This window comes from Staurois parvus, unplaced genomic scaffold (genome assembly GCF_062004578.1).
Source record: "Staurois parvus isolate SC_StPar_1 unplaced genomic scaffold, SC_StPar_1.0 ptg000394l, whole genome shotgun sequence".
Lineage (NCBI taxonomy): Eukaryota > Metazoa > Chordata > Amphibia > Anura > Ranidae > Staurois > Staurois parvus.
In genome coordinates this window covers 4,581,403-4,607,897 of record NW_028318190.1, presented here as the reverse complement: position 1 = coordinate 4,607,897, position 26,495 = coordinate 4,581,403, and the positions used below count along the sequence as shown (strand labels likewise).

Sequence of the window (26,495 nt, the reverse complement as noted above, 5' to 3'; positions counted from 1 at the left end):
TACATGTGTCTATGTACATGTGTCTGTGTGTGTGTGTGTTTGTGTGTATGTACGTACATGTGTCTGTGTATGTATGTACATGTGTCTGTGTGTATGTACATGTATGTGTGTGTACATGTGTCTGTGTGTGTGTGCATGTACGTGTGTGTGTGTGTGTGTGTATGTACGTACATGTGTCTGTGTATGTATGTACATGTGTCTATGTGTATGTACATGTGTGTATGTACATGTATGTGTGTGTGTGTGTGTACATGTGTCTGTGTGTGTGCGCGTGTATGTACGTACATGTGTCTGTGTATGTATGTACATGTGTCTGTGTATATGTACATGTGTCTGTGCATGTGTATTTCTGTGTATGTACATGTATCTGTGTGTATACGTGTCTGTACATTCCTGTGTGTGTATACATGTGTCTGTATACATTTGTCTCTGTGCGTGTGTGTACGTTTCTGTGTGTGTATGTACATGTCTGTGTGTGTGTACATGTTTCTTTGTGTGTGTACATGTGTATCTGTGCGTGTGTGTACATGTGTATCTGTGCGTGTGTGTACATGTTTCTGTGTGTGTATGTATATGTACATGTCTCTGTGTGTGTACAGGTGTCTCTGTGTGTGTTTGTTGGTGGCGAGTAACTTTAAGGCCTGGCTAGTAGCTCAGGACTTGAAATTTTAAGCCCTGCTGTAGGGTATAATAGAAGTCTATGGCTCAGTGCAGCTAACCCACAGAAAATTATGTAAGAATAGGTAGATAAGCGCTCCATTATACATCCAAAATACAATCACAATTTCAATAAATAAATATGGTGGCACCATCAAATAGTCCATAGAATTAGTGCAAACAGTGCAGCTCTACCTGTGGCCCAATGGCCTCCCACACATCAGCTGTGAGACATGGTGACGTCATATCCGGCTGGTGGAGCGACATTTTATGCTTGGAATCATTCTGTTTAATGTGAGTGCAATATCCATTGTTTGTTTCTATTAATAAATGGAATTTCACTATATGGTCCCCTACCTTTACTTCTTACCAGGGGCGGACTGACAACTCATAGGGCCCCCGGGCAATAGGGCATCATGGGGCCCGTGTCCTCGCCCACACTCAAACCACACCCAAAAAAGCCTATGAAAGGTACCAAGGACATCTCTAGGGTCGCTGGTTCAAATCCCAACCACGGCACCACCTGCCTGGAGTTTTCAAGTTCTCCCTGTGCCTGCGTGGGTTTCCTCTGGGTACTCCGGTTTCCTCCCACACTCCAAAGACATGCTGGTAGGTTAATTGGCCCTAATATGTGTGTATGAATGTGAGTTAAAGACTTTAGATTGTACGCCCCTTGAGGGTTAGGGACTGATGTGAATGTACAATATATGTATGTAAAGCGCTGCGTAAATTGACAGCGCTATATAAGTACCTGAAATAAATAAATACGAATAGAATTACTTGCGTTTCCTAAGCATTAATTGTAGCTACATTTGCTTAGTGCCATGCAGAAAATAGACACAGCTGTGTCCACGGAATACAGCTCTGCTCACACAGCACCATCCAAACTGAATTCAATTGACATACCACAAATATTCCATAGTTGCGTTCAGGGCTTTTTTTTTTTTCAACAGGAATGTGGGGCAATGCAGTTCCGGCACCTCCAGCACTGAATGTATATAATGGCAAGAGGTGCTGGGGTGTGCTAGAGAGTCTATTTATTTATTTCAGGTACTTATATAGCGCTGTCAATTTACACAGCGCTTTACATATATATTGTACATTCACACCAGTCCCTAACCCTCAAGGGGTGTACAATCTAAAGTCCCTAACTTACATTCACATACAAAGGCCAATTTAGACAGGATCCAATTAACCTACCAGCATGTCTTTGGAGTGTGGGAGGAAACCGGAGTATCTGGAGGAAACCCACACAGGCACAGGGAGAACATGCAAGCTCCAGGCAGGTGGTACCGTAGTTGGGATTAGAACCAGCGACCCTAGTATTGCCAGGCGGAAGTGCTAACCATTTAGCCACTGTGCTGCCTCTATTTGATGCTGGCTGTTGGGGGATCCATTGTCACTAATGGGAATCTATTTTTGTATGGGGGTCTATTGTTGCTGGGGGATCAGTTGTTGCTGGAAGGGATCTCCTGTTCAGGGAGGGTTCTATTGTTGCTGGTTGTTGGGAGATCGGTTGGGGGTCTAGAATTACTGTAGTGGTATTTTGTTGTGGGGGGTAAATTGTTGCTGGGGGGGGTCTATTGTATTGGGGATCAATTGTTGCTGGCTGCAGGGGATCTACTGTGTATTACTGCTTTTCTTGTTATCATTAACACATTATTTAGCACCACAAAATGATACTTGGTTCTGTATTCTCTGAAAGGGGTGGTACTGGTAGATGGGTAGAAGGAGGAGCCAAGGAATGGTGGTAGGAGGTGGGTAGGGGGTGGAGACAGGGGTGACTCAAAAGTTGGGAAGTTCCTGCACCTATTCTCTGACAAAAGAGCCCTGGTTGAATTTACCATGTAATAGTATTGGGCTGACCATTCGCTGAACACACAAGCGATATGGGCGTTCAGCGGGCCGTTCGCCTGCTGTGCCGTACAATGCACTGCACCCTGACAGTGCATTGTGATTGGTCAAAGCAATGCTTTGGTCAATTACAGGACCACAGGTCAGGTGCAATGCTTTGGTCAATTACAGCACAGGATGACGTCACAAGTATTTAAAAACTCATCGTAGCGCAGCTGTCAGTCCTTTGTTATAAATTAATAAATAAAGGACTTGTCAAAGACTGTCTTTTTACACTACATTTTTTTTTGTGAATGAGTAGCGGTACCCTGTACTCCATACTCATTCACATGGGGAGGGAGGGTGGGATCTGGGAGCCCCCTATCAAACCCCCACAGCCACAGCCCAGGGTTGTGGGGAAGAGGCCCTTGTTCCCATTAACATGAGCACAAGGTGTTTTTGGTGGGGGGAATCACCCCCCCATGTTGAGGGCATTTGGCTTGGTATGGTTCAGGAGGGGGGGCTCGCTCGCCCTCCCCTTTCCTGACCTGCCAGGCTGCATGCTCGGATGAGTATCTGGTATGGATTTTGGGAGGGACAAATTTTTGTCGTGGGGGCTCCCCTCAAAATTCATATCAGACCCAAAGGGCTTGGTATGGATGGGGGGATACCACATTGTTTTTTTATTTATTTTTTTTTTAATTGTCGGGCAATGCCAACAATTCTTTTTTACATTCAGCTGTCAGCGGGGAACCCCACTGACAGCTGAAACATGAATGAATGTTTCACTACTAAAATACCGCGTGACTTCATAATATAACATGCGGTATTTTAGTAACGGAGCGGTATCTTACCACATACTCAGATGCTGCCAGATACCGCTCTGTAAACTGTTCGTGTTCGAAGTTCGTGGTGGAACACTCTGTAGGTTTGAATGTTCGACCGTGAACCAATCAGAGGGGTATTCGGCCCATCACTACCATCTAAAGCGACCAGCAATATTTCAACAATCCCTGTTGGGTAAAGAGATTTCAAGAGTCTCTACAAGCAGGAAGCAACAAAGCTGACAAAACGCATTTTTTTACAATATTTGATTATCTGCCTGACCTGCTTTACCATGACAAATTGTTTGTAAATTGCAAAGAAAGCATTAGACTGCACCACGCATAGAGATTGCAGGATTTTACAACCATCCTACTTAAAAATGAGCATTTTTCAATGAGACATTTGTTTTTTAACATTCTGCATCTGCTATGCACATCTGGGTCATTCCTGTACTGTAGAAAACAAAAAGCCCTTTTCTTTTATATACATGACATATGTGACCTTTTGTTGATGTCTTATTATTGCTTCTCAGCATGCTCTAACAAATGTGTACACTCTAAACTCCATTACAGCATTTAAATACAGTGACCACTGGTACTAAAACTTGTTCTCGCTCTGATAAAGGTGTAAAAAAAAAACACTAGGGCTCCCTGAATGAAAATGTCCTATGCAGGCCATAGACGGGGAGAAAACCGGACAGTTTTTATTTTTAGAAAAACGCAAAAATCGGTCGTTGAATCAGCCGATGTTACCACCATTGGTAAAAAAAAGTCGGCTGATTTTCGCCCCGTCTACAGCCGGCAATTATATAGAATATGCAGAAGAAGAAGAAATAGAATATGAATAAAAAGAAGAAATAGAATATAAATAAAAAGAAGAAATAGAATATAATGTAGAAGAAGAAATAGAAGAAATAGAATATGAATAAAAAGAGGAAATAGAAGAAGAAATAGAATATGCAGAAGAAGAAATAGAATATGAATAAGAAGAAGAAATTGAATATGCAGAAGAATAAGAAATAGAATATGAATAATAAGAAGAAAGTTGCAACATTGTATCTATTTGTATCCATTTCGGATAGATGTTTCTATTCGGATACAAATAGATACAATGTTGCTATACTTTTAAATGTCAAATATAATATCGGACTGAAATTCTTTTTTTTTTTCTCCATCATATTCTATTTCTTCTTCTTCTTTATATTCTATTTCTTCTTTTTATTCATATTCTATTTCTTCTTCTCATTCATATTCTATTTTTTTCCTTTTCTTCTTTTCCTTCTTCTTTCCTGTCACTGCTCATGCGCATTTTTTAAAATCGGAAAAAGATCGGCAGATTTGTCCATCATTGCCACAAAAATTGGCAGAACGACAAATTTGGCTGACTATTTTCCAGCAGGACCGATAATCGAAAAGGGCAAAAATCACTAAAAATGGCAGACCGATTACCGCACTAACGATCCGAAAATTGGCTGATTTTTTTTTTTCGGCCACTTTGCCACCGTTTTTCATCCCATCTATGGCCTGCATTACACCGATTGGGGTCTATTCAAAACCAGAAAAACAAAATCAGAACAAACAGTCAAACGGATGCCCATAGGGACCAGCCAAACGCTTTGGGCTTGATTTATTAAAAGCCTAAAGACTGTTCATTTTGCAGGGGAATTTTTACTTTGCAAGAGAATTTTCACTTTGCAAGGGGATTTTTCCTTAGCTCAAAGAATCTGGTGCAGCTCTGCTGACTTCCATCATCCAACCATGTGTGATCAATTTTTTGATTTTGATTTTTCCTTGCAGTTGAGTACTTTTTTCAAAGTGAATTTTCACCACAATCACTAAGCTTAGGGAAAATTCCCTTACAAAGTGAACAACCTATTGGTCTTTGGTAAATCAACCCCTTTTTGTCATCCAAAGATTATTTATTTATTTTTAATAAAATGGTTTTTATCGACTTTGTTTTGTGTTATAAATGCATACAATTGTTGCCTATTCCCAACTCTACATCCGAAAGATAAAATTTAATTGGTCGCTAAGGTAACCACTCTAGTTTTCTTCAGTTTTTTTATTATACATATCTTTTTATTTATTTATTTTTATAAAATGCCTAGTTACATGATAGGGAGAAGCATATTGGTTGCTACAGCACCACAGACAGTTCTTTCATGTACTTCTGTTTAATATTAGGTCAAATAGAACCATGCAGCAGAACATTGACTATAAGACAGTAAGTTAGATTGTGGAACAGATTTTATTGAATGCACAAATGTAGTTGACCCTGTGAAAGAGAGGGGGATACCATATCCTCTGGTCTCTAGAGAATGCAGCTGACACCGGTCCCCTTCAAGCCACAGTAGCCATCTGGGTTTTTGTGTAGATATTGCTGGTGATAATCCTCTGCATAATAAAACTCCGGAGCTGGACGGATCTCTGTGGCGATGGTGCCCTGGCTGACGCGGTTCAGCTCCTGCAATTATAGAGAAACTAGTTAATACATCTGTACTGGAAACATTTATAAATCAATGAATGGTCTGCTTTTCTTTATAAGCCGGGGTGCCACATATCTGAAATCAAGAAAAGGTGCTTGCTACGTTAAATGGGCCTTCTATGAAGCCATCAACTTTTCTGAAGAACTGCAATGAACTTTTTAAAATGTTGGAATTGGACGGAATCAATACCAAGTATGTGATCTGCAATGTTTGGTTATATAGTGTAAAAACCAATGGCGGTAATGCTAGAATCCTTGTCTGGCTGTTTATCGAGTATCCATGTTGCACCACTTTGTTCACCCTTCAGACATCTTCTTATTATTATACAGAATTTATATAGCGCCAACAGTTTGCTCAGCACTTTACAATATAAAAGGGAGACAATACAGCAACAATACATTTAAATACAAGAGGGTTAGGAGGGACCTGCCCCTGGGAGCTTACAATCTAATAGGGAAGGGCTGGTGGAACAAAAAGGTAATACCTGTGTGGGATGAACTGATGGGAGAAATAGAAGATTTGGCGATTAGCTGAAGGCAGGATAGGCTTCTCTGAAGAGATAGGTTTTCCGAGATTGCCTAAAGTGGGCAGAGTAGGATATAATCCGACACATTGGGGTTAGGGCTCATGTACACTGCAGCTGCTAAAGTGACGTTCAGGAGCTGTTCAGTGTTTTTTCTCAGCAGCCCCTGAACTCTCCCTAATGTTTTCCTATGTGTCCATGTACACATCATTGTTTACAGTCATTTACAGGCAGTTGAGTTTACAGTCGTTTTTTTTTTAACACACCATACTTGCGTTCAGGAGTAGATTTTACCGGTGTTTCAAACACCAAACACTTGTAAATGCGTGTAAACGTGGTTAACCGCGTTTATAAGTGTTTGCGTTTAGAAGCGTTTATATCAGTTCCATGTCCAGATGCTCTCCAGAGCCTTTTTTCATCATCAAAAATGCATGCGGAGCGTTTTCCATGTATTTAAATGGACCCAGGACACCAGCGCAGTAAGTTCCAGGTTTTGCGTGAAGGAAAAAATGGTAGAACGTGCCACATTATGCTCTTATGGGATCCATAGTGAATACAACCAGAAAAGACAGGTCATCTCAACACATGCTGCTCTCTCTGCTTCTGCTCTCTATTCCTCTAAAAATGTCTGAAATAGTTATTTACGGTTTTTCATTTCATTCTGGGCATTTGGGAGGGTCTTCTGAGGTTATCTTTTAAAAACGCTTCTAAACGCAAATGCACATAAATGCACATAAACGCGGTATGCAAACGCAGCTAAACTGACGTTTTGTAACCTACGTTTTCCAGCAGTCAGTTTCCATCGTTCAGAAGAGTTTTCCAAATGCCCCGTGTACATGAGCCCTAACAAGTTTCAGAGGATGGGAGAGGCTTTGGAGAAGTCCTGGAGAGGAGCATGGGAGGAGGAGACAAGGGAGCTAGAGAGCAGGAAGTCTTGGCAGGAGCAGAAAGGACGGTTTGGGTGATATTTGGAGACAAGCTTGGTGATATCATTTGGGGCAGAGTTATACATGGCTTTATAGGTTATTGTTAATGTTTTGAATTTTATCTGTTGGGCAATGGGAAGCCAGTGGTGAGATTGGCAGAGAGGGCTGGCGGACATGGAACAGTTGGTAAGGTGGAGGAGTCTGGCAGCAGCATTCATGATAGACTGAAGAGGGGATAGCGAACAGGTAAGCCAATGAGGGGGGCATCTAGGAATAAATTGTATGTAGTAGCCATGCTTCCATGTCCTAGTAGAAATGGCTGCTGATATGTTTATTATTACTAAAAATGAGGAGTCCATGCTAGGGCCTAATACAAATAGTCCCAAAAAGCTTCCAGCTCCTAGTGGTAGGTTGCAGCCTGTATACCCATCTGCAAAAAGTGAGCAGTGCTATGACTTGATCCTTGACTGTAAGAGGCAGGTCATATGGTATCATTTTTAGTTCTCTTGCTACCCTAAGAAAAGATCTATGTGGTCAACTTACGAATGTTCTGTAATGAGCACAACAATATTTTTATCACTGGGGCCCTAGGTAATACCCCCTTGCCAGGACCACATTTACTGGTTTTACTGTTGTTAACCTGGCTTAGAATATTGTGATAATGTGCAAACAACTTAAAGTGTATGTAAACCCCAACAATGAACTTTGCCCCCTTTTGGTCTCTTAATCCCTTTGGAGAAAAAGAGAATAACCACAATGGGTAAAGGACCCACGGGTCACAGCTGGGTCATGGGTGCATCTACATGTATTTGTGATACACACATGACCCAGCTGTCCTTGCCATTTATTCATACTCTTTTGGATTGTTTGCATTTATATCATCTTTTTTCGTTCCTCTATGTTCATCTTTTCCATCATTTGGACTTCTATATCCACTTCAGGTCCTTCTTTTACCATTTTCCTATGGGGCTTTTGCATGCCTAGCGTCACCATGGACGATCTTGCCATTCCTTTTCTATTCCTTCCCCTGGTGGTGGTGAGGTAACCCTTGTGTTTTGGTCCCTCATGCCAAACATGTCCCCTTATGTGTGATTTTTTACTGCAATAAATTTTTTGTTTATTATATTTACTTTTAGGCTGCAGTTTGTCCTCACTTGGACCCCCTTGACCCGTGGGTCCTTTACCCACTGTGGTTATTCTCTTTTTCTCCAGATCTATATACTATTAGGGTCCGGAGGACACCAATTTATATTGTTATGTGAGTCAGCATTACTTATATTTGGGTCATTATCTCAATATTGTATTGTCAGACCCAGAGCTTTGGGAATCCTGGTATATTTTATTATTTAATTCCTCTTAATCCCTTTACATTGGCGATAGTTGGCACTTTAAATAGGTTTTAATGCCAAAACCAGGTAGTAGTGTCTTGATCATGCAGCATTGACTGCACAATGCTGATGTCATCAGGAGCCTGTCTTACTCATGCAAGAAGTTGACTGTGAGCTGTCAGTGACAGCTCAGTCACAGCTCTGAAAGTTGATTAAGCACGCCCCAGAACAAGACAGAGAAACACATATGTGGAAACTGGGCATTAATGTCCCCCTAGCCTGCAGCTGCATATATGGGTACTGCTGTCATAAAACTGGTAAATATACAATTGAATATCATTCTATAAAAGTGCAAAAAATACCTGTTGACTGTTTCAGAGATTCAGAGCTGCCCTGTGCACGCTTATGCTGGCCTTACATTGTTTGAATTTCAGACATGTCCTGATAAACTGGGCAAAATTCACTTAGTAGGGGACCCTTTTAGCCCCTATCCACCCAACATCCTTCAATCGAAAAATCAATCAGATGCAGCTAATGTTTGGGGATTCTGACAGCTGGCAGCCCAGCAAGGGATTTTGCAGGCCTGCAGGCTGAACAAAAAAAATCAAAAATAAGTGTGTATGGCCTGCCTTACTGTAATATCTCAAGCAGAATAAGGGAAGCCATAGATAATTGGATTTTTATTTCCTTCTACTACAGGAGCATAGCATTCCTGGCCAGCAGAACGCTATGATTACTGCTAGCAGCTATAGCTATTGGCAGTAATTGCATGTAAAAAAAACCAACAGGCTAATTGTACTCAAGTCCATCGACATACACCTAAAATGAGAGGACTATCCCTCCTGATGTAAAAAAAAAAAGTGGCCATTAATTGTACAGGTAAACACTGACTGTTTAGCCCCTGTCATCTATAGGCAAGTGTCTAATGCGCCCTAGGCTAGGATCACACTATGCCAGTTTCTCAGTGGTCCTGTTTGCGTATTTGAATGGACTGCTGTACCTAAGGAAGACACAGGGAAACCATCCTTGCACCTTTTCCAAAATGACAGTCTGCATAGTGCTATGTAGTTCCTAGCACAGGAAACCGCGCTGTGGGGGTGACATTAAGAATCGATGGCACCCCCACGCCTCTGCTAACAGCAGCACATTTGTGCTACAGGTGTGGAAAAGCTTGCAATTTGCACGCAGTCCTGCACCCGCACAAGTGCAAACCTAGCCTAATGGTGAATCCAGTCCTGGATGCAAGCCAACAGTGTCACCATAAGACATTCTGAGCAGTAGCAGTGCCCAGCGAAAGGCTGGAACCAGCTGTGATGTCCACTGCTGAACACCTCATTTACTTCTCCAACTTTGTAGAGTAAAAAAAAAAACAAAACAAAGACTTCAGGAGATGGACATCGGACTGCACTGGGTCACTAGTCTGACACCACTGATTTAGACAGGTGTAAATGAAATTCAGGGACACCCCACTTTGGTTCCCGGCCAACAGACCAAACTTGTTCTATGGAATGTATGAATGTAGATAGAGTGTTTACCTTTTGGAAGTTCTCCTTTGATAAAAGAGCTGCTTCTCTCTGTTGATCTCCATAGGTGAAAATCACTGAGCGGTACTGACTGCCGACATCCTGTCCTTGCTTCATTCCTGCAGTGACAGATGGAGTGTCATGTTAGGGAAACAATGATATTCTCATTAAGGGCTGCAGGGAGTCAAGCCTGACTTGTGGAAGCCAAAGACTATCTACAAGCTCATCCGAGCCAGCGACATTTTGGAGTCGGTTCCAGGCCTGCCTTCAGACACCTGTAAGGTGGTCTGGAGGAATGTTTCTTCCAACATCCTCACCAACAGGCACAAAGACCTGGCATGGATGGCTATCCAGGGGGGACTGCCTCTCAGGACATTTATGCATGCCAGGAACCTGAGCAGATACAGACACTGCCCCTTCTGCATCATCCACGAGGAAACGTCTTACCACGTTTTCTGGGAGTGCTCATTTGCTCAGGCCCTGTTGGGGGCCCTGGAACCTGAACTCAAGGACTTTGTGCCACAGACAGCCATCACTCACTTCGGGGTGTTGAATGGACTGTTCTGTGGAACCTTTTCTCTGGAGGACATTGACGGTGCCTGGCGGGTGCTGTGCTGTTTTAAGGACGCTTTATGGTGCGCCAGAAAGCGCCTCATCCACCAGCGGGAGAGGATGTCCATTCAGGACTGCCGCAGACTGATCCTCAGTCTGCTCAGAGACTATTCCTTGATGGACTTTAAGGAGGAAGAGGACGTCTGAAGATTTCCCCCTTCCCCCTACTCCCCCTTGCGTGTCTTTGTCTTTCAATAAAGCTTCGGGCCTGTGTTTCCCCCTTCCTCCCCCCCCCCCCCACACACACCCGATGCCTATTGTAAACTGTGATTTTCGGTTTTTCGCTTTCGTTTATTGCATGACTTAGTACTGTGTATCAGGATGCTATGGTTTTTGGGGTAAGCGGCGTCATGCATGACGTGGCGGTCTGGGGATTCATCCTCTGCACATCACATCAGGCATCATACCGCTGAGCGAATGTATTTATTTCTGAATGTATTTATTGTATGCTTGAACTGTATTGCTATGTGGTGCGCTGCGTCGCAGTACAGGGTGAGATGTACCCCGATTACACGTATCATGTTGTTTTTGATGCTTCTGTAATAAAAGTATCTTTTCAATCAAAAATGATATTCTCATTGTAAGGTTTTCCACTTGTTGGGCTAAATCTAACAAGTTATGATCTGGTTATACAATCTACTTAAGTTTAAGTCAAGTAGTAGAAAACATGGAAATATGAAGCATCATGAATAATATCTATGAAGTCTTAAACTCATCCACGGCATGGGCTGTCTAGTGGTAGTATATCAAAAACACAACTGGATCCAATATACATCTACACCGAAACAATGCTCGTCTCCAGGACTTCTCCAGAGCCTCCCCCATCCTCTGGAACTTTCAACCCCAATCTATCAGACTATTGCCTGCTCTGCCTACTTTTAGGCGATCTCTGAAAACCTATCTCTTCAGGGAAGCCTATCCTGCCTTCAGCTAATAATGAAATCTTCTACTCTTCCTACCAGTCCATCCCCCACAGTTATTACCTTTTGTACCACCAGCCCCTCCCTCCTAGATTGTAAGCTCCAAGGAGCAGGGCCCTCCTAACCCTCTTGTATTGAACGTGTATCGTTGCTGTATTGTCTTCCTTTATTTTGTAAAGCACTGAGCACACTGTTGGCGCTATATAACTCCTGTATTATAATAATATATTGCAATTTACCAGTCCTTAGATATAGTGGTTGCATTGGTTTTCATTTTCAGGCAGAAAACATTTTCTACAAGTATAAAAATATACCTGTTGATCCTGCCAGAAATTGTGTTTCCAGTTCTGTTCTGTAAAATATGCCTGTAATCCTGACACACTTCTGTCCTAGGGTGACAACACTGATCCACAGAAACAGTACATTGAGGCAGCACTGTCACCCATAAGACAGGAAATGTGTTATTCACAGGATCACCAAGTGACAACATATAAATAAAAAGCCTAAAACAAAAGAAAACCTCTAAGGAATGGCAAGCTGCAATATAATCCATTTTTTTTCTTGAGTTTAGATATACTTTAAAGTAAAACCTCATGTAAATAACAAAAAAGTGAATTGGTGGGATTTTGAATGCAGAAGAGACATGCTTTGAATTGGTAGGATTTTTAATGCAGAACAGACATGCTTTGTGGTTGACTTACTAAAGGCAAATAGACTATGCACCATACAAGGTGCAGTTGCACTTTGTAAGTGCAATTGCTCCAGTGTTTTGTAAATGAGAAAAAGATTCACTTTGCAAGGAATACCCAATCATGCACATTTGCTTGCACATGATTGGATGACGGAAGTCAACAGAGCTTCTGCTCATTTATTAAGCTCTAGAGCAGTGGTTCTCAACCTTCCTAATGCCGCGACCCTTTAATACAGTTCCTCATGTTGTGGTGACCCCCAACCATAAAATTATTTACCCAGTAATTATAATTCATGTAATGTCATTTTACCTCCAATATTGCTGCTTTGAACACAGTAGCTGCTTTCGACGCGGTAGCTGCTTTCTACACGGTAGCTGCTTTTTACATGGTAGCTGCTTTCTACACATTGCAAATATGTGTTTTCCCAATGGTCTTAGGCGACCCCTGTGAAAGGGTCGTTCAACCCCCAAAGGGGTCGCGACCCACAGGTTGAGAACCACTGCTCTAGAGCAACTGCTTTTGCACAGTGCACAGTCTATTTGCCTTTGTCTCCTCTGCATTAAACTTACCGATTTGCCTGTCCTCCCTGCTACAGTGAGCTGCGCATGCACAGCTCACTGTAAAGATTCGGCAATGCCGAAGCAAACTGAACTCCTGGTCATGCATGGGAGTGTTGTCATATCGGCCTGGCCTATGAAAGAGGCTGGCACTCAATACCCTGAAACTGGCTACTTGAAGATGCCAGTGGCTGGTGAGGAGCTCCAGGACGTCACATTGCTGGAGCCAAGGTGAGTATAGTTCCGCTTTAGTGATTATTCATCAAAACTGAAGAAACCATTTGCTGTGGGTGAAATGCTTTCAAGAACAAAATCAGCAAGTTCAGTTATGTTTACGGTCAACAGATTTTATGAATAATAAAATTACTGATGAAAAAAGAATCTGTAATATAGGTTTGTCCAATTTTACGGTCTTAGGTCGAAATAAAAGCATTTCTAATGTAGACTTTTGTGCTCCTTTCTGATTTTCTGCAGATTGATCATTCTTATAATGGGGTTCGAGTGATTTTATTTATGTATTTTGTAAAATATACAAGAGCCATGAGATTCAACACCAAACAACCAGGATCAAACTGTGCATAGGTGTTGGCAGTGCTGTGACCGAGGAAAACAAGATAGAGTCATTTTATTTTAAGTAGAACTAAAAGCTCAACTTTTTTTCATTTTGAATAAAGTAAGGGAGGGTTAAATCCCTTGCTATCTGCGTCCCCTTGGGGAGATTTGATTTTCCTTCTTGTCCATAGTCAAAGGAAAAAAGTGGAGGAATCCCTGGTTGTCACCAGAACTTCTGTCCCCATTGGAAGGTTTCCACTTTCCTCCTTTTCTGGTGACAACCCACAATTTGGGATTTTCTTTCACTTTCACTCTTCGTGATAATGGCAAATAGGACAAGTAGAGAGGGTAAAGCTCCCTAACGGGGGGGGGGGGGGGGGCACAGGCAGAAATTAGACCTTGACAGGTGTTCTACTCTTTCTGCACTCTATTTGAAACAAAAACAATAAATAATTTACCTTAAGTTATACTTTAGGTTTGTAACTGTTTAAAAATATTTTTTTTGTAAATAATGTCAAGAATATATAATATACAAACATTACAGGGTAATTAATATTACTACGACACTCTATTTGCAATGCCTGATGGGCTTTCTTGTAAGAAAGCCCAGCACTGCTTGTATAAAACATTACCATTTAGAGCACAGGTGTCAAACAAGGCCCGCGGGTCGAATCCGGTCCTCCATGCTATATCATGTGGCTCTTGCACCTCTCCTGCAGGTACCCCCTTCTCTCTGCCCCCATCTTGTCTCAGCAGTTGGCAGCAGAGAGGAGAATAGAATTCCTCTGCCAAATCCTGCACCTTTGTGTGCAGCTGCAGCACTCCCTCATCTCTGCCTCCCCAGGTCTCAGCATTCAACAGACTCTGGTAACTGACTCCACTCCTCCCCTGGTCCTCCTCCAGACCCTGCACTTTCTGCTTTCTAGCTCTGCCCCCCAAAGGGGATGCACATTGATGCTAGGAAGGGTGTGGGACTCTTGACATCTGATGTAATGGGGGGGGGGGGGGGGTGCTCTGGACATCTAGTCTTACAGATACAACTGGCCCTTTGAGGGCAACCATAATGCTGATATGGCCCACAATGAAATGGAGTTTGACACCCATGATTTAGAGGAAGGGAGCAGGCCTGTTATTCAGGTCTATTTTTAACACAAGAGCTGCAAAGAGGCTGCTCCTGTTTGCGCATATAGCTCTCTCTTCTGGCTGCAAGTGGTAATAATGTTTTTTTTTTCCTTCATTTTATTAGTGCTGAGTATGATATAAAAATGATTTAAAAATGTTTATTTGTTGAAAGTTTTCTATGAAGGTATCTTCACTGATGACCGCCCCATTTTAAATATGCATGAACAAGCAATGCACCTTGAGTTGGGTTGTGGTTCTCCCAAAACAACGTCAGCAGGTCTTTGTATGTTATAACTTTAGGGTCAAATACAATCCGGACAACCTCGATATGTGCAGTGAGACCTTGAGAGGAAAGCAAAAGTATGTTAAACCTTGTTGCAATTGTTCTTGGTAATATTCATTGTGAACGGCAACCCAATGAACTAAGGCAATGCACTGCACTGAAACACGCCAACACACAGCATTGCATTCCAATGTCTTACCAGATGTTATGTCCCCAAGAAAGGATTAGGTGCCACGTTGAGGTGAGGTGGCAGCGTGTTCAAAATGAAGCTGCTGCATTAACGCAATGTACCGCGCGTTAACGTGCATCGGTTAACCAGCTTTAGGCTGGCTTCTAATTGTTAAACGGTTTGGTTTATTTATTTCACACCATTTTACTTTTCTGTGCCGTCTATCCTTTTTATCATTATATCTTTTTACCCCCTTTGATCTTTTATAGTGCATTTAGCGAGGGGAAATATTATACTCTAGACTCAAATTGGGCAGCACAGTGGCTAAATAGTTAGCATTTTCCGCCTGGCAGTACTAGGTTCGAATCCCAGCCACGGTACCACCTGCCTGGAGTTTGCATGTTCTCCTTGTGCCTGTGTGGGTTTCCTCCGGGTACTTCAGTTTCCTCCCACACTCCAAAGGCATGCAGGTAGGTGAATTGGTTACTGTCTAAATCGTCCCTAGTATGTGTATGTATGAATGTAAGTTAGGGACCTTAGATTGTACGCCCCTTGAGGGTTAGGGAGTGATGTGAATGTACAATATATATGTAAAGTGCTGCGTAAATTGACAGCGCTATATAAGTGCCTGAAATAAATAAATATATAAATAAAAATCTGTCCTTCCAACCCCTTGTCCAATTGCTGGCTAACTTATGCAGGCTCCACCTCCGCAACATCTCTAAAATATGTTCGTTCCTAACCCCAGACACTACTAAACTCATTCACTCCCTTATTATCTCACGACTCGACTACTGCAAGTCCCTCCTCACCGGCCTACCTCATCACGGACTATCCCCGCTTCAGTCTATCCTGAACTCAGCGGCCACACTCATCCACCTTACCAACTCCTCCGACTCCGCCACCCCCCTCTGGCATTCCCTCCATTGGCTTCCGATTGCCCAACACATTAAATTCAAACTACTAACATTGACGTACAAAGCTGTTCATAATACTGCCCCAAACTACCTCACCGATCTGATACCCATATACCACCCAACCCGTACTCTTCGCTCCTCACAAGACCTCCTACTTTCTAGCTCCCTTGTCTCCTCCTCCCACGCCCGACTGCAGGACTTCTCCAGGACTTCCCCCATCCTCTGGAACTCACTACCCCAATTCATCAGACTGTCACCTACCCTCCTCACCTTTAGGCGCACCCTGAAAACCCATCTCTTCAGGGAAGCCTACCCTACCCTCACCTAACAGCTGATCTCCTCCACTCCTCCCACCACTCCATCCCCCACAGCCATTTCCGCCTGTACCACTATCCCCTCCCTCCTAGATTGTAAGCTCGAAAGAGCAGGGCCCTCAAACCTCTCGTATATTGTTTTGTTACTGTTATTGTCTCATGTACTGTCCCCCACTATATTGTACAGCGCTGAGCAAACTTTTTGGCGCTATATAAACACTGTATAATAATAATACGTGACACCAGTCATTTTAAAGAGCACAAATGTAGAAGCCCTGATTTGTAGAGGAGCTATAATAGTAGTCATCTCAAGTCTCATTTTTTCAGTCAAGGCACCCTTTAAAATTATGGACAGTCTCAAGGCACCCTTTAAAATTATGGACAATCTTCCGGCACCCCATTCCAAAATGTGAAAAGCTATTCTAATAATTTTATATAACGCAGCAACATCCACACATGTAGGACACCCAGTATTAGTGGTGATTTATTCTTCCAAAGCAAATACACTTTTGCACACTGGCACTGACTAGTATTCCAGTGTTTCTCTTCTCCGTCAGTTTTTCTCCATCACTGAGCTAATGTGACCCCAGCACTGATGGAGAGGGGCAGGGGAGGGTCAAACTAGGATGCTGTGCAGGCAACTGACATCCTCCTTATCAACTGATGACTGTCATTGGTTGTCAGGAGCTGAACAACCAAAGCTATGTTGGTTGAATAGTTTTCCACACATTATAGTTTTGGACACTTTCCCACACTTTTTAATTATAAGTTTTCTATAGTTGTTTTTCAGCACTTTTATAAGAGATTATAAGAGATATTTTTGGGAAGAGCGCTGTCTTGATATTCTTTACTTTGGTGGTTTGCACTGTTTGGATTGATAGCGGCTCTCCTTTAACATATTCCTTTTTTTTTTTTTTTTGAGCTCCAGAGGTGCTGTTCCTATCTGTTATTCATTTAGAAGGTCATAATGGTGCACAATGAAAACCTCTTTGTGTAACTATAAGGCAGGCTTGTTCCACCTGCTGCCTTGTATACAAGTTTTGGGCACTGTTTAGACATTTTGCCAAGGCACCCCTGAAGAAACCTCTGGGCACCCCAGTTGAGAAAGGCTGTACTAAAGCATGCCCTCAGTCTCCAGAAGCTCCTATAATATGTCTGCACTCCCTGACTGTCTTTTGTGGCTTGCCCATAGCTTTTACCATCTTCTGTTCAATATCTGCAGCCTCTGATAGCACTATATTCACTGGATATTATGCTCTTTCCTTTGCTAGTGGCCAGAACTTGCAGCTCCCTATATGAAGCATGTTGACCACCGCTATTGTACAGTGTTATTTCAAACAATGTTACCAGGAATCATTAGGGTTACAAAACATCTACCCCCTAGTTCATAGAGATAAGGAGAAGGGGAGATGTTGTGTAGTTCTATCACCCTTACTGTTATAGAAGACAGCAATTCTTCTCAATACAGTTACTGAGAGTTGACACACTATGATAGAAAGTGTGGTACTGGCAGGATCAACAGGTGAATGTGGGCAGCACAGTGATTAGCACTTCTGCCTTGCAGCACCAGGGTCCTTGGAGTGAAACCCAGCCAATACACTATCCACATTGAGTTTGCATGTTCTATGGGTATTTTTCTGGGTATTCCGGTTTCCTCCCACTTTCATGCTGTTAATCCTGTCTAAATCGGCCCTAGTATGTGTATGTATATATATGAGAAAGTGACCTTAGATTGTAAGCTCCTAGAGAGCAGAGACTGATGCGAACTTACACTATGCCAAGCAATGCCAAAATTATTGGCGCTATACAAGTACCTGTATAAAAAAATAAAAAATAATGCAGTCATCACATTTTATGGATAGGTACCTTTTATCATATCCAACAGTAGGTGGGCAAACATGTTGCTTACACCTCTGACTACATGATTGCTTTTAGCATCCAAATTCTCTCTCATAGATATCAGTTGAACTCATAGCCAATGCAAGTCCTAGGCTGCCCTCTGGTGACATATTTTGTGTCATACAACTGGTAACTTATGACTTGCCACCCCAGCCAAGACGATTTCTAGGGTAGTCTTTAACCACTTGCCCTCCAGAGGATTTACCCCCCTTCCTGACCAGGCCATTTTTTGCGTTACGTGCTACGTTACTTTAACTGATAATTGCATGGTCATGCAACGCTGCACCCAAATTAAATTTACGTCCTTTTTTTCACGCTTTCTTTCGATGGTATTTGATCGCCTGTGCATTTTTATTTTTTGCGCTATAAAAAAAAAAAAATTTGGAGAAAAAAGGTGTATTTTTTACTTTTTGCTATTAAACATATCCAGTAAAAAAATTTTAAAAAGCCTAATTTCATCATAACTTTAAAGCCAAAATGTATTCTGCTACGTCTAAAAAAAAAAATCCCAATATGTGTAAATTAATTGGTTTACGTGAAAGTTATAGCACTTACAAATGGCAGTATATATACTGGGATTTTTAAAATTAATTTATTTTTACTAGTAATGGCGGCGATCGATTTATAGCGAGACTGCGGCAGGCATTCTGACACTGGGGGGTAACTGACTTGGTGTCACTGATATTCCCAGTGACATCAATACAGTGATCAGTGCTAAAAAGAGCACTGACACTGTACTAATGGCACTGGGCAGGAAGGGGTTAACATGTGGGGTGATCAAAGGGTTAACTGTGTGCTGTTTTATGAAGTGTGTGTTTGTGCTTCCCGGTCACAGCCATCCAAAGCAGTGTGCAGGAGCTGACAGGGAGAACTGTATTGTTTACAAACAGTTCTCCCCCCACACACCCATGGTCATGTAAATTATTAAATCTATGTGCTAACAGGTATTTTATTAAATCCAGTTTCAAACCTAAGTTTAAGTTTTTGGGGTTTTTTTTTTTTTAAATCAGCACAAGGGACATTACTTACATTTAATGAGAAGTGTTCCCTGTGCTGGTGCCTGCAGAGGTTATTACAGCTGCTGGACTTGTCATATGCATGTCCTTTTCTGCCCTCTTCATCCATTCATAGAAGCTGTACTATAGCTTCCAGTTATGAGAAGCACTCTATGAATGGAAGAAGAATGAAAGGTCCATTTCCTCCATTCATGGATCGCTTTTCATTGATGGAAGTTATAGTACAGCTTCTATGAATGAAGGAGGAGGTCAGAAAGGGCAGGCATATTCAGCACACCTATGACAAATCCAGTGGCTATATTACCCCTGTAGCACTGGATGTGTTCCACTGTGGGCATGTGCGCAAGTGTGTGCGTGTGTAAAGGGGGGGTGGAGGTTGGGCAGAAGATGGAATAGTTCGACCAGGACAGCCTTCATCAGCACAAGTGAAACTTCTCATGTAGGCGCTGTCCCTTGCGCTATTTTTTTTAAACTAACTTAGGCTTCAACTTTTAGTTAAGTTACTTCCCACCTATAGGACGTTATATGACGTCCTCGGGTCGAAGTGGTTATACTGGGATGATGTTGGCAGACAGAGAAATATACAGAACAGAAGCAGATAATGATCCACGGTTTTGTTTGCTGAAATCCTTGCAATATGTAAATGAGGGCTTGTCAAATTTACTTTGAATCTAGGAGCCCACTAAAAAAGTTAGAAGCCAGTTTTTTTTTTTTAAAGTATAGCGTGGGTTGTCAGCGTCCGGGACAAGACAAGTAATTTGCGACACCTAACCCACCTAACTCCCTAACCCTAACTTACAGCAGAGCAGTGAGCCAGTAGCCCTGATGTAAAGCTTTTACATCAGGGTCATAGGCTGGCCAGAAAGAATGACAAAAACTATTATAGAGAGAAACTCCTTTTTTTATGCCAATTGCCCTCTCACCAATTTTCACAAACCCCCCCCCCCCCCCCCCCCCCACCAACACCACCACAACAGTTTTCGGTCTTCCTGTCAGATCCACTCCAACACAGCCTGGGCACATTGGCCAACACCACACACCCTAATCTCCCACCTCGATTGCTGACCCAGATCCTATCCTCGATGGGTGACAGTAGAAACAGGTGTCCAGGCACAGCCTCCAAGAAGGCTGGAGGGAGGTCAGAACCTGCACTCTTCTCTTATCGCCCTGGAGCAGTCAGGCTTATCCTTTGATCCCCCTGTCTGGGGGGGGTGACAGGGATGTGACAGGACAGCAAACAGTGCTCAGGCAATGACTGAAAGGTGGCGGTTGGAAGCTGTGTGTTCCCAGAGAGTGCTGACACCAGTAGAGTCACTAGGGTTGGTGTCACCTGGTGCAGTAAATCATAGTGTCACTCCCCCCAATTATTTTTCCCATATAATAATAGTCCTGTCTAGCCTGCCACAGTGCCCTGCAGGGAAAAAGAGATGGGAACATAGGAGAGAGATGAAGGAAGGAGAGAGAGGGAGGGGAGATAAAAGGAGGTGAGAAGGGGGGAGAGGGAGAGAGGAGGGAGAGAGAAAGGGGAGGGGGAGAGAGAAAGGGGAGGGGGAGAGAGAAAGGGGAGGGGGAGAGAGAAAGGGGAGGGGGAGAGAGAAAGGGGTTGAAAGAGTGTGGGGGGAGGGGGGAGAGAGAAGGGGTAAGTGGGGGTGAGATAGAGGGGGGTGAGAGATGGGGTGAGAGAGGAAGAGGTAAGAGTGGGAGGATGGGGGGGAGAGAGCAGGGGACTCCCCTATCTCCCACATACTACACCAGGTAACCCCCCAAAAATTACACCTGTATAATGTTCTACAGCTTTCAGATGCTTGTAATGTACCCAGATCCTATCAGCAGGGTTCCCTGATCACTACATCATCCTTGGTGAAGGAGTCAGTGTTGTGTCACGGAGTCCCCCCACCTTCCTGCTGCTTGCTGGCTCCATCACCAGTTGCATGTAGCAAGGCAAGATCACAGCTCAGGACCCCGATCCACTCTACCAGTATTTCACAGGTTGGGTGTTGCCACTGTCTTCTCCTCCGCTCCTCTCGAGGTCCTCAACATTCCCCTGCTTGTCCTGCTTCGACGGGCTCTCCTCACCTTCCCGCCAGGCCCCGCTCTGAGACACATACCTGTCTGTATGTGTCTGGGTTTCAGGCAGACACATTATTCAGACCAACAGTGAATGGGCTGACAAAAGCCCAAGCACCAGGACCCAATTTATAGTTGCCATGGCGACCTGGCGCATGGGATTTGTCAAGCCTTGATGTAAATGTCTTTGTAGAAATTTTACCCTCCAGAAAACTCAAACCTTTTGGCCAAAATTTTTATGAAAGGCGCTTTTCTATTAAAATATGATACAGGACAAAGGGGCAAATAGACATAGAAGTATGAAAAAGAGAAAAATTACCTGTACACACTTCCTTATATGTGGGATTTTGCGTGTACCCTCCTGCATATCCTACCTGTGTCGAGAAGACACCGTTCTGTATCCAGAACAGGCGCTCTACTCCCCAAAAGCAGCCCATACCTAAAAAGCATCAGGAAGAACAATCAGCATATAGAGAAACACAGTTCCATACCTTCTGTTCTATGAATCCCGTCTTTGAGAACTCACCAAACATTGCCAACTCTTGACCAACTGGAAATGGCTCAGTCATTGTGTTTCCATTAATGGCATGCTTGGCTGGGGGAAAAAAAATACATTAGTGATTAAATAAAAAGGAAGATTTCAGAAACAGTTCCATAGTTAGTCCGGCTGAAAAAAGACAAAAGTCCATCCAGTTCAAGCATAGAAACAGGCAATATGGCAGTGATCTATCAGGATCATGGGTAGATTATTGATTACTGGACTAAGATCAGGGTGAACACCATGCTGTTTTCCATGAAAACCCATAGAAAAACAATGGTCCTACTTAGGAACTTTCACCCTGCTCTTACCTGACACTTGAAGGGGGTCAGCTCGTCCTGGTAGAGCCTCTTGCGCTGTGGGTAGAACTGTCTTACTAGGCATTGCTGTGTTATGTAGACTGTAAAAAAACAGAAAAGTGCTGTGTGTTTATAAGGTATCATTACCTCAATAGGACAGAGGTTATAAACACATTTCTAATAAGTAACTTTGTGCGTTGCTAGTTAAAGAGAGACAAGAACTTCTACATGAATTGGGATATTGGTTTTCTTACAGGATCTTTGTATTACTATTATTATACAGGATTTATATAGCGCCAGTTTGCTCAGCGCTTTACAATATAAACAGGAGACAATACAGCAACAATACAGTTCAATACAAGAGGGATAGGAGGGCCCTGCTTCTTGGAGCTTACAATCTAGGAGGGAGGGGCTAGCGGTACAAAAGGTAGTAACTGTGGAGGATAGACTGGTTGGAAGAGTAGAAGATTCCATTATTAACTGAGGGCAGGATAGGCTTCCCTGAAGAGATAGGTTTTCAGAGATCACCTAAAAGTGAGCAGAGTAGGCGATAGTCTTATAAATTGGGGTAGAGAGTTCCAGAGGATGGGGGAAGCTCTGGAGATGTCCTGGAGACTAGCATGGGAGGAGACAAGGGAGCTTGAGAGCAGGAGGTCGTGCGAGGAGAGGAGAGTACAGTTTGGGTGATATTTGGAGACAAGATTGGTGATGTAATTTAGGGCAGAGTTATAAATGGCTTTATATGTTATTGTTAACGCTTTGAATTTTATCCGTTGGGCAATGGGAAGCCAGTGGAGGGATTGGCAGAGAGGGGTGGCAGATACAGAACGGTTAGTAAGGTGGATGAGTATTAGCATTCATGATAGACTGAAGAAGGAATTGCCTGTGATGAGGTAGACTAATGAGGAGAGAGTTACACTAGTCAAGGCGAGATATAACAAGGGAGTGAATAAGTTGCTTCCATGGTTAGGAACGGGCGTATCTTGGACTTGTTGCGGAGGTGAAGTCTACAAGATTTGGACAGTGATTGGATTTGAAAGGACAGATGGGAGTCTAGGATTACACCTAGTACCCTGGCATGAGGGGAGGGAATGATGGTTGTGTTATTGATCTTGATGGAGAAGTCAGGGGAGGGGGCACGGGCTGGGGGGAATACTAAGAGCTCAGTTTTGGAAAGATTGAGTTTGAGGAAGTGGAGTGACATCCATGCCGATATGTCACTTATTTGTAGGTTAGTAATGCGAGAGGAGACTGAAGGGGTGAGGGGTAGAAAGATAGATTTGTGTGTCATCAGCATAGAGATGGTACTTAAAGCCATGGGAGTTTATCAAGTGACCAAGGGAGGAGGTGTAGATGGAGCAGAGAAGGGGTCCAAGGACAGAACCTTGAGGGACCCCTACAGAAAGAGGGAGTGAAGAGGAGGAGGCAGCGTTATAGGTAATGCTGAAGGAGCATTGCGATAGGTAGGAGGAGAACCAGGAGAGAGCAGAGCCTCGGAGGCCAAGAGAGTGGAGTTTGAGGATGAGGGGATGGTCAACCATATCAAAAGCCGCAGAGAGGTCAAGTAGTAAGAGTACGGAGTAGTGGCCATTGATTTTAGCAGTTAGTAGATCATTAGTGAGTTTTAGTAGGGCAGTTTCAGTGGAGTAGAGTGAGCGAAAGCCAGACTGTAGAGGGTCAAGAAGGTTGTTGTCAGTGAGGTAGAAGCTCAGGCGATTGTAGACTAAGCGATTGATATAAAAGAAGACTATAAATGCTCACTCACATGTGTTATGAGAGAAAAATGCTCACAGGGGTGTAATTGAAACCTAATTTTTTATTTATATAAAAGTGTGGGAGCGCAGCACCAATTTTGTTATAATTTTGATCCCATTCTATCCAGGTGTATAGCCAGGTGTCAGCGGCTACCCATTCCTAGAATAATAGTGTATTCAGGGTAGCGCAGGTGGTTCTCCATTGTTTTTCAAAGTCCTGCTTGCTTTTTGGTGCATGTTTTGTGCGGTAAAAAAAAAACAGGCACCAAAACGCATCTTCCTATTAAAATGAATGGAAAATGCATCAAACACATCATGGTTGCATTTTTGGTAAATTTTATGGGTCACATTTTTTTTTCACAGGTGGAAAATGTACCAGAAACACAGCAAAAACCCATTAAATGGACATGTGTTTTTACTGTGTTTTTGCAATGAAGCAGTGTGAAAGTAGTCTTAAGGTTTTTGTGGCAGCCAGCCTGCTTCTTCCTTCTTTTTTAAAGCCTAAAAAAGATAAGTAGATGCTATAGGGAAAATCTGCACATTTGCTTTCCTTCACTGTATTGGTATATAGTATTGCACAGTAAATTATGTTTGTTGTGCCAGATTGTTTGAATCTTATTTACCTGCTTTCTTTAATCTCTGTTTCACTTTTAATCAAATTATGTAGCCTCTAATGTAATATAATAAATAAACAACAAAAATCTACATATTGTAGAACTAAAACATTACATTAGTATATGGGATTGAGTCAGCATAAACTACAAAATGCAATTCAGACCTACAGTGCCTTGAAAAAGTATTCATACCCCTTGACATTTTCCACATTTTGACATGTTACAACCAAAAATATAAATGTATTTTATTTGGATTTTATGTTATAGACCAACACAAAGTGGCACATAATTGTGAAGTGCAAGGAAAATGATAAATGGTTTTCAAAAGGTTTTACAAATAAATATCTGAAAATTGTGGCGTGCATTTGTATTCAGCCCCCTTTACCCCGATACCCCTAACTAGTGGAACCAATTGCCTTCAGAAGTCACCTAATTAGTATATAGAGTCTACCTGTGTGCAATTTAATCTCAGTAAAAATACAGCTGTTCTGTGAAGCCCTCAGAGGATTGTTAGAGGACTTTAGTGAACAAACAGCATCATGAACGCCAAGGAACACACCAGACAAGTCAGGGATAAAATTGTGGAGAAGTTTAAAGCAGGGTTAGGTTATAAAAATTATCAGAAGCTTTGAACATCTCACAGAGCACTGTTAAATCCATCATTTGAAAATGGAAAGAGTATGGCACAACTGTAAGCCTACCAAGACATGGCCGTCCACCTAAACTGACAGGTCAGACAAGGAGAGCATTAATCAGAGAAGCAGCCAAGAGGCCCATGGTAACTCTGGAGGAGCTGCAGAGATCCACAGCTCAGGTGGGAGAATCTGTCCACAGGACAACTATTAGTCGTGCACTCCACAAATCTGGCCTTTACGGAGTGGCAAGAAGAAAACCATTGTTGAAAGAAAGCCACAAGAAGTCCTATTTGCAGTTTGTGAGAAGCTATGTGGAGGACACAGCAAACATGTGGAAGAAGGTGCTCTGGTCAGATGAGACCAAAATTGAACCTTATGGCCTAAAAACAAAATGCTATGTGTAGCCGAAAATTACACTGCACATCACCCTGAACACACCATCCCTACCGTGAAACGTGGTGGCAGCATCATGTTGTGAAGATGCTTTTCTTCAGCAGGGTCAGGGAAGCTGGTCAGAGTTGATGGGAAGATGGATAGAGCCAAATACAGGGCAACCCTGTTATAGTCTGCAAAAGACTTGAGACTGGGGCGGAGGTTCACCTTCCAGCAGGACAACGACCCTAAACATACAGCCAGAGCTACAATGGAATGGTTTAGATCAAAGCATATTCATGTGTTAGAATGACCCAGTCACAGTCCAGACCTAAATCCAATTGAGAATCTGTGGCAAGACTGGAAAATTGCTGTTCACGGACACTCTCCATCCAATCTGAGAGAGTTTGAGCTATTTTGCAAAGAAGAAGAATGGGCAAAAATGTCCCTCTCTAGATATGCAAAGCTGGTAGAGATATCCCCAAAAAAACTTGCAGTTGTAATTGTAGCAAAAGGTGGTTCTACAAAGTATTGACTCAGGGGGGCTGAATACAAATGCACACTACACGTTTCACATATTTATTTGTAAAAAAAAAAATTTGAAAACCATTTATCATTTTCCCTCCACTTCACAATTATGTGCCACTTTGTGTTAGTCTATCACATAAAATACATTTACGTTTTTGGTTGTAACATGACAAAATGTGGAAAATTTCAAGGGGTATGAATACTTTTTCAAGGCAATATGTATATATTCATATCAATCCCTAACCCTCAGGGCACTTACAATCTAAAGTCCCTAACTCACATTCATACATACACTTACTAGGGTCAATTTAGATAGGTGCTGATTAACCTAACAGCATGTCTTTAGTGTGTGGGAGGAAACTGGAGTTCCTGGAGGAAGCCCATGCAAGCACAAGGAGAGCATGCAAACTCCAGGCAGGTGGTGCCATGGTTGGGATTTGAGCCAATGACCTTAGTGCTGCCAGGTGAAAGTGCTAACCATTTAGCCACTTCAGGATAAATTGGTAATGCATTGACATATATTCTAACTTAACTG

The 26,495-nt window shown here is 42.6% G+C and overlaps 1 protein-coding gene across 5 annotated transcripts in view; it reads right to left on the bottom strand.

Annotated features, from left to right (window-relative positions):
* Window positions 1-5,543: 5,543 nt before the first annotated feature.
* The window catches only part of LOC149455423 (uncharacterized), a 48,094-nt gene continuing 27,142 nt past the window's right edge, over window positions 5,544-26,495 (bottom strand). For 3 of the 5 annotated variants that reach the window (XM_089686274.1, XM_089686275.1, XM_089686273.1), the window contains 6 exons: window positions 22,070-22,158; window positions 21,747-21,815; window positions 21,540-21,659; window positions 14,793-14,897; window positions 10,113-10,219; window positions 5,544-5,778 (listed from right to left, as the gene is read on the bottom strand). In XM_089686274.1, the coding sequence (XP_089542400.1) occupies window positions 5,626-5,778; window positions 10,113-10,219; window positions 14,793-14,897; window positions 21,540-21,659; window positions 21,747-21,815; window positions 22,070-22,142 (627 nt within the window). In that variant the 5' untranslated portion in view covers window positions 22,143-22,158 and the 3' untranslated portion in view covers window positions 5,544-5,625. The remainder of the gene's footprint in view (window positions 5,779-10,112; window positions 10,220-14,792; window positions 14,898-21,539; window positions 21,660-21,746; window positions 21,816-22,069; window positions 22,159-26,495) is intronic. The other 2 variants (XM_089686277.1, XM_089686276.1) reach the window with 2 other exon arrangements.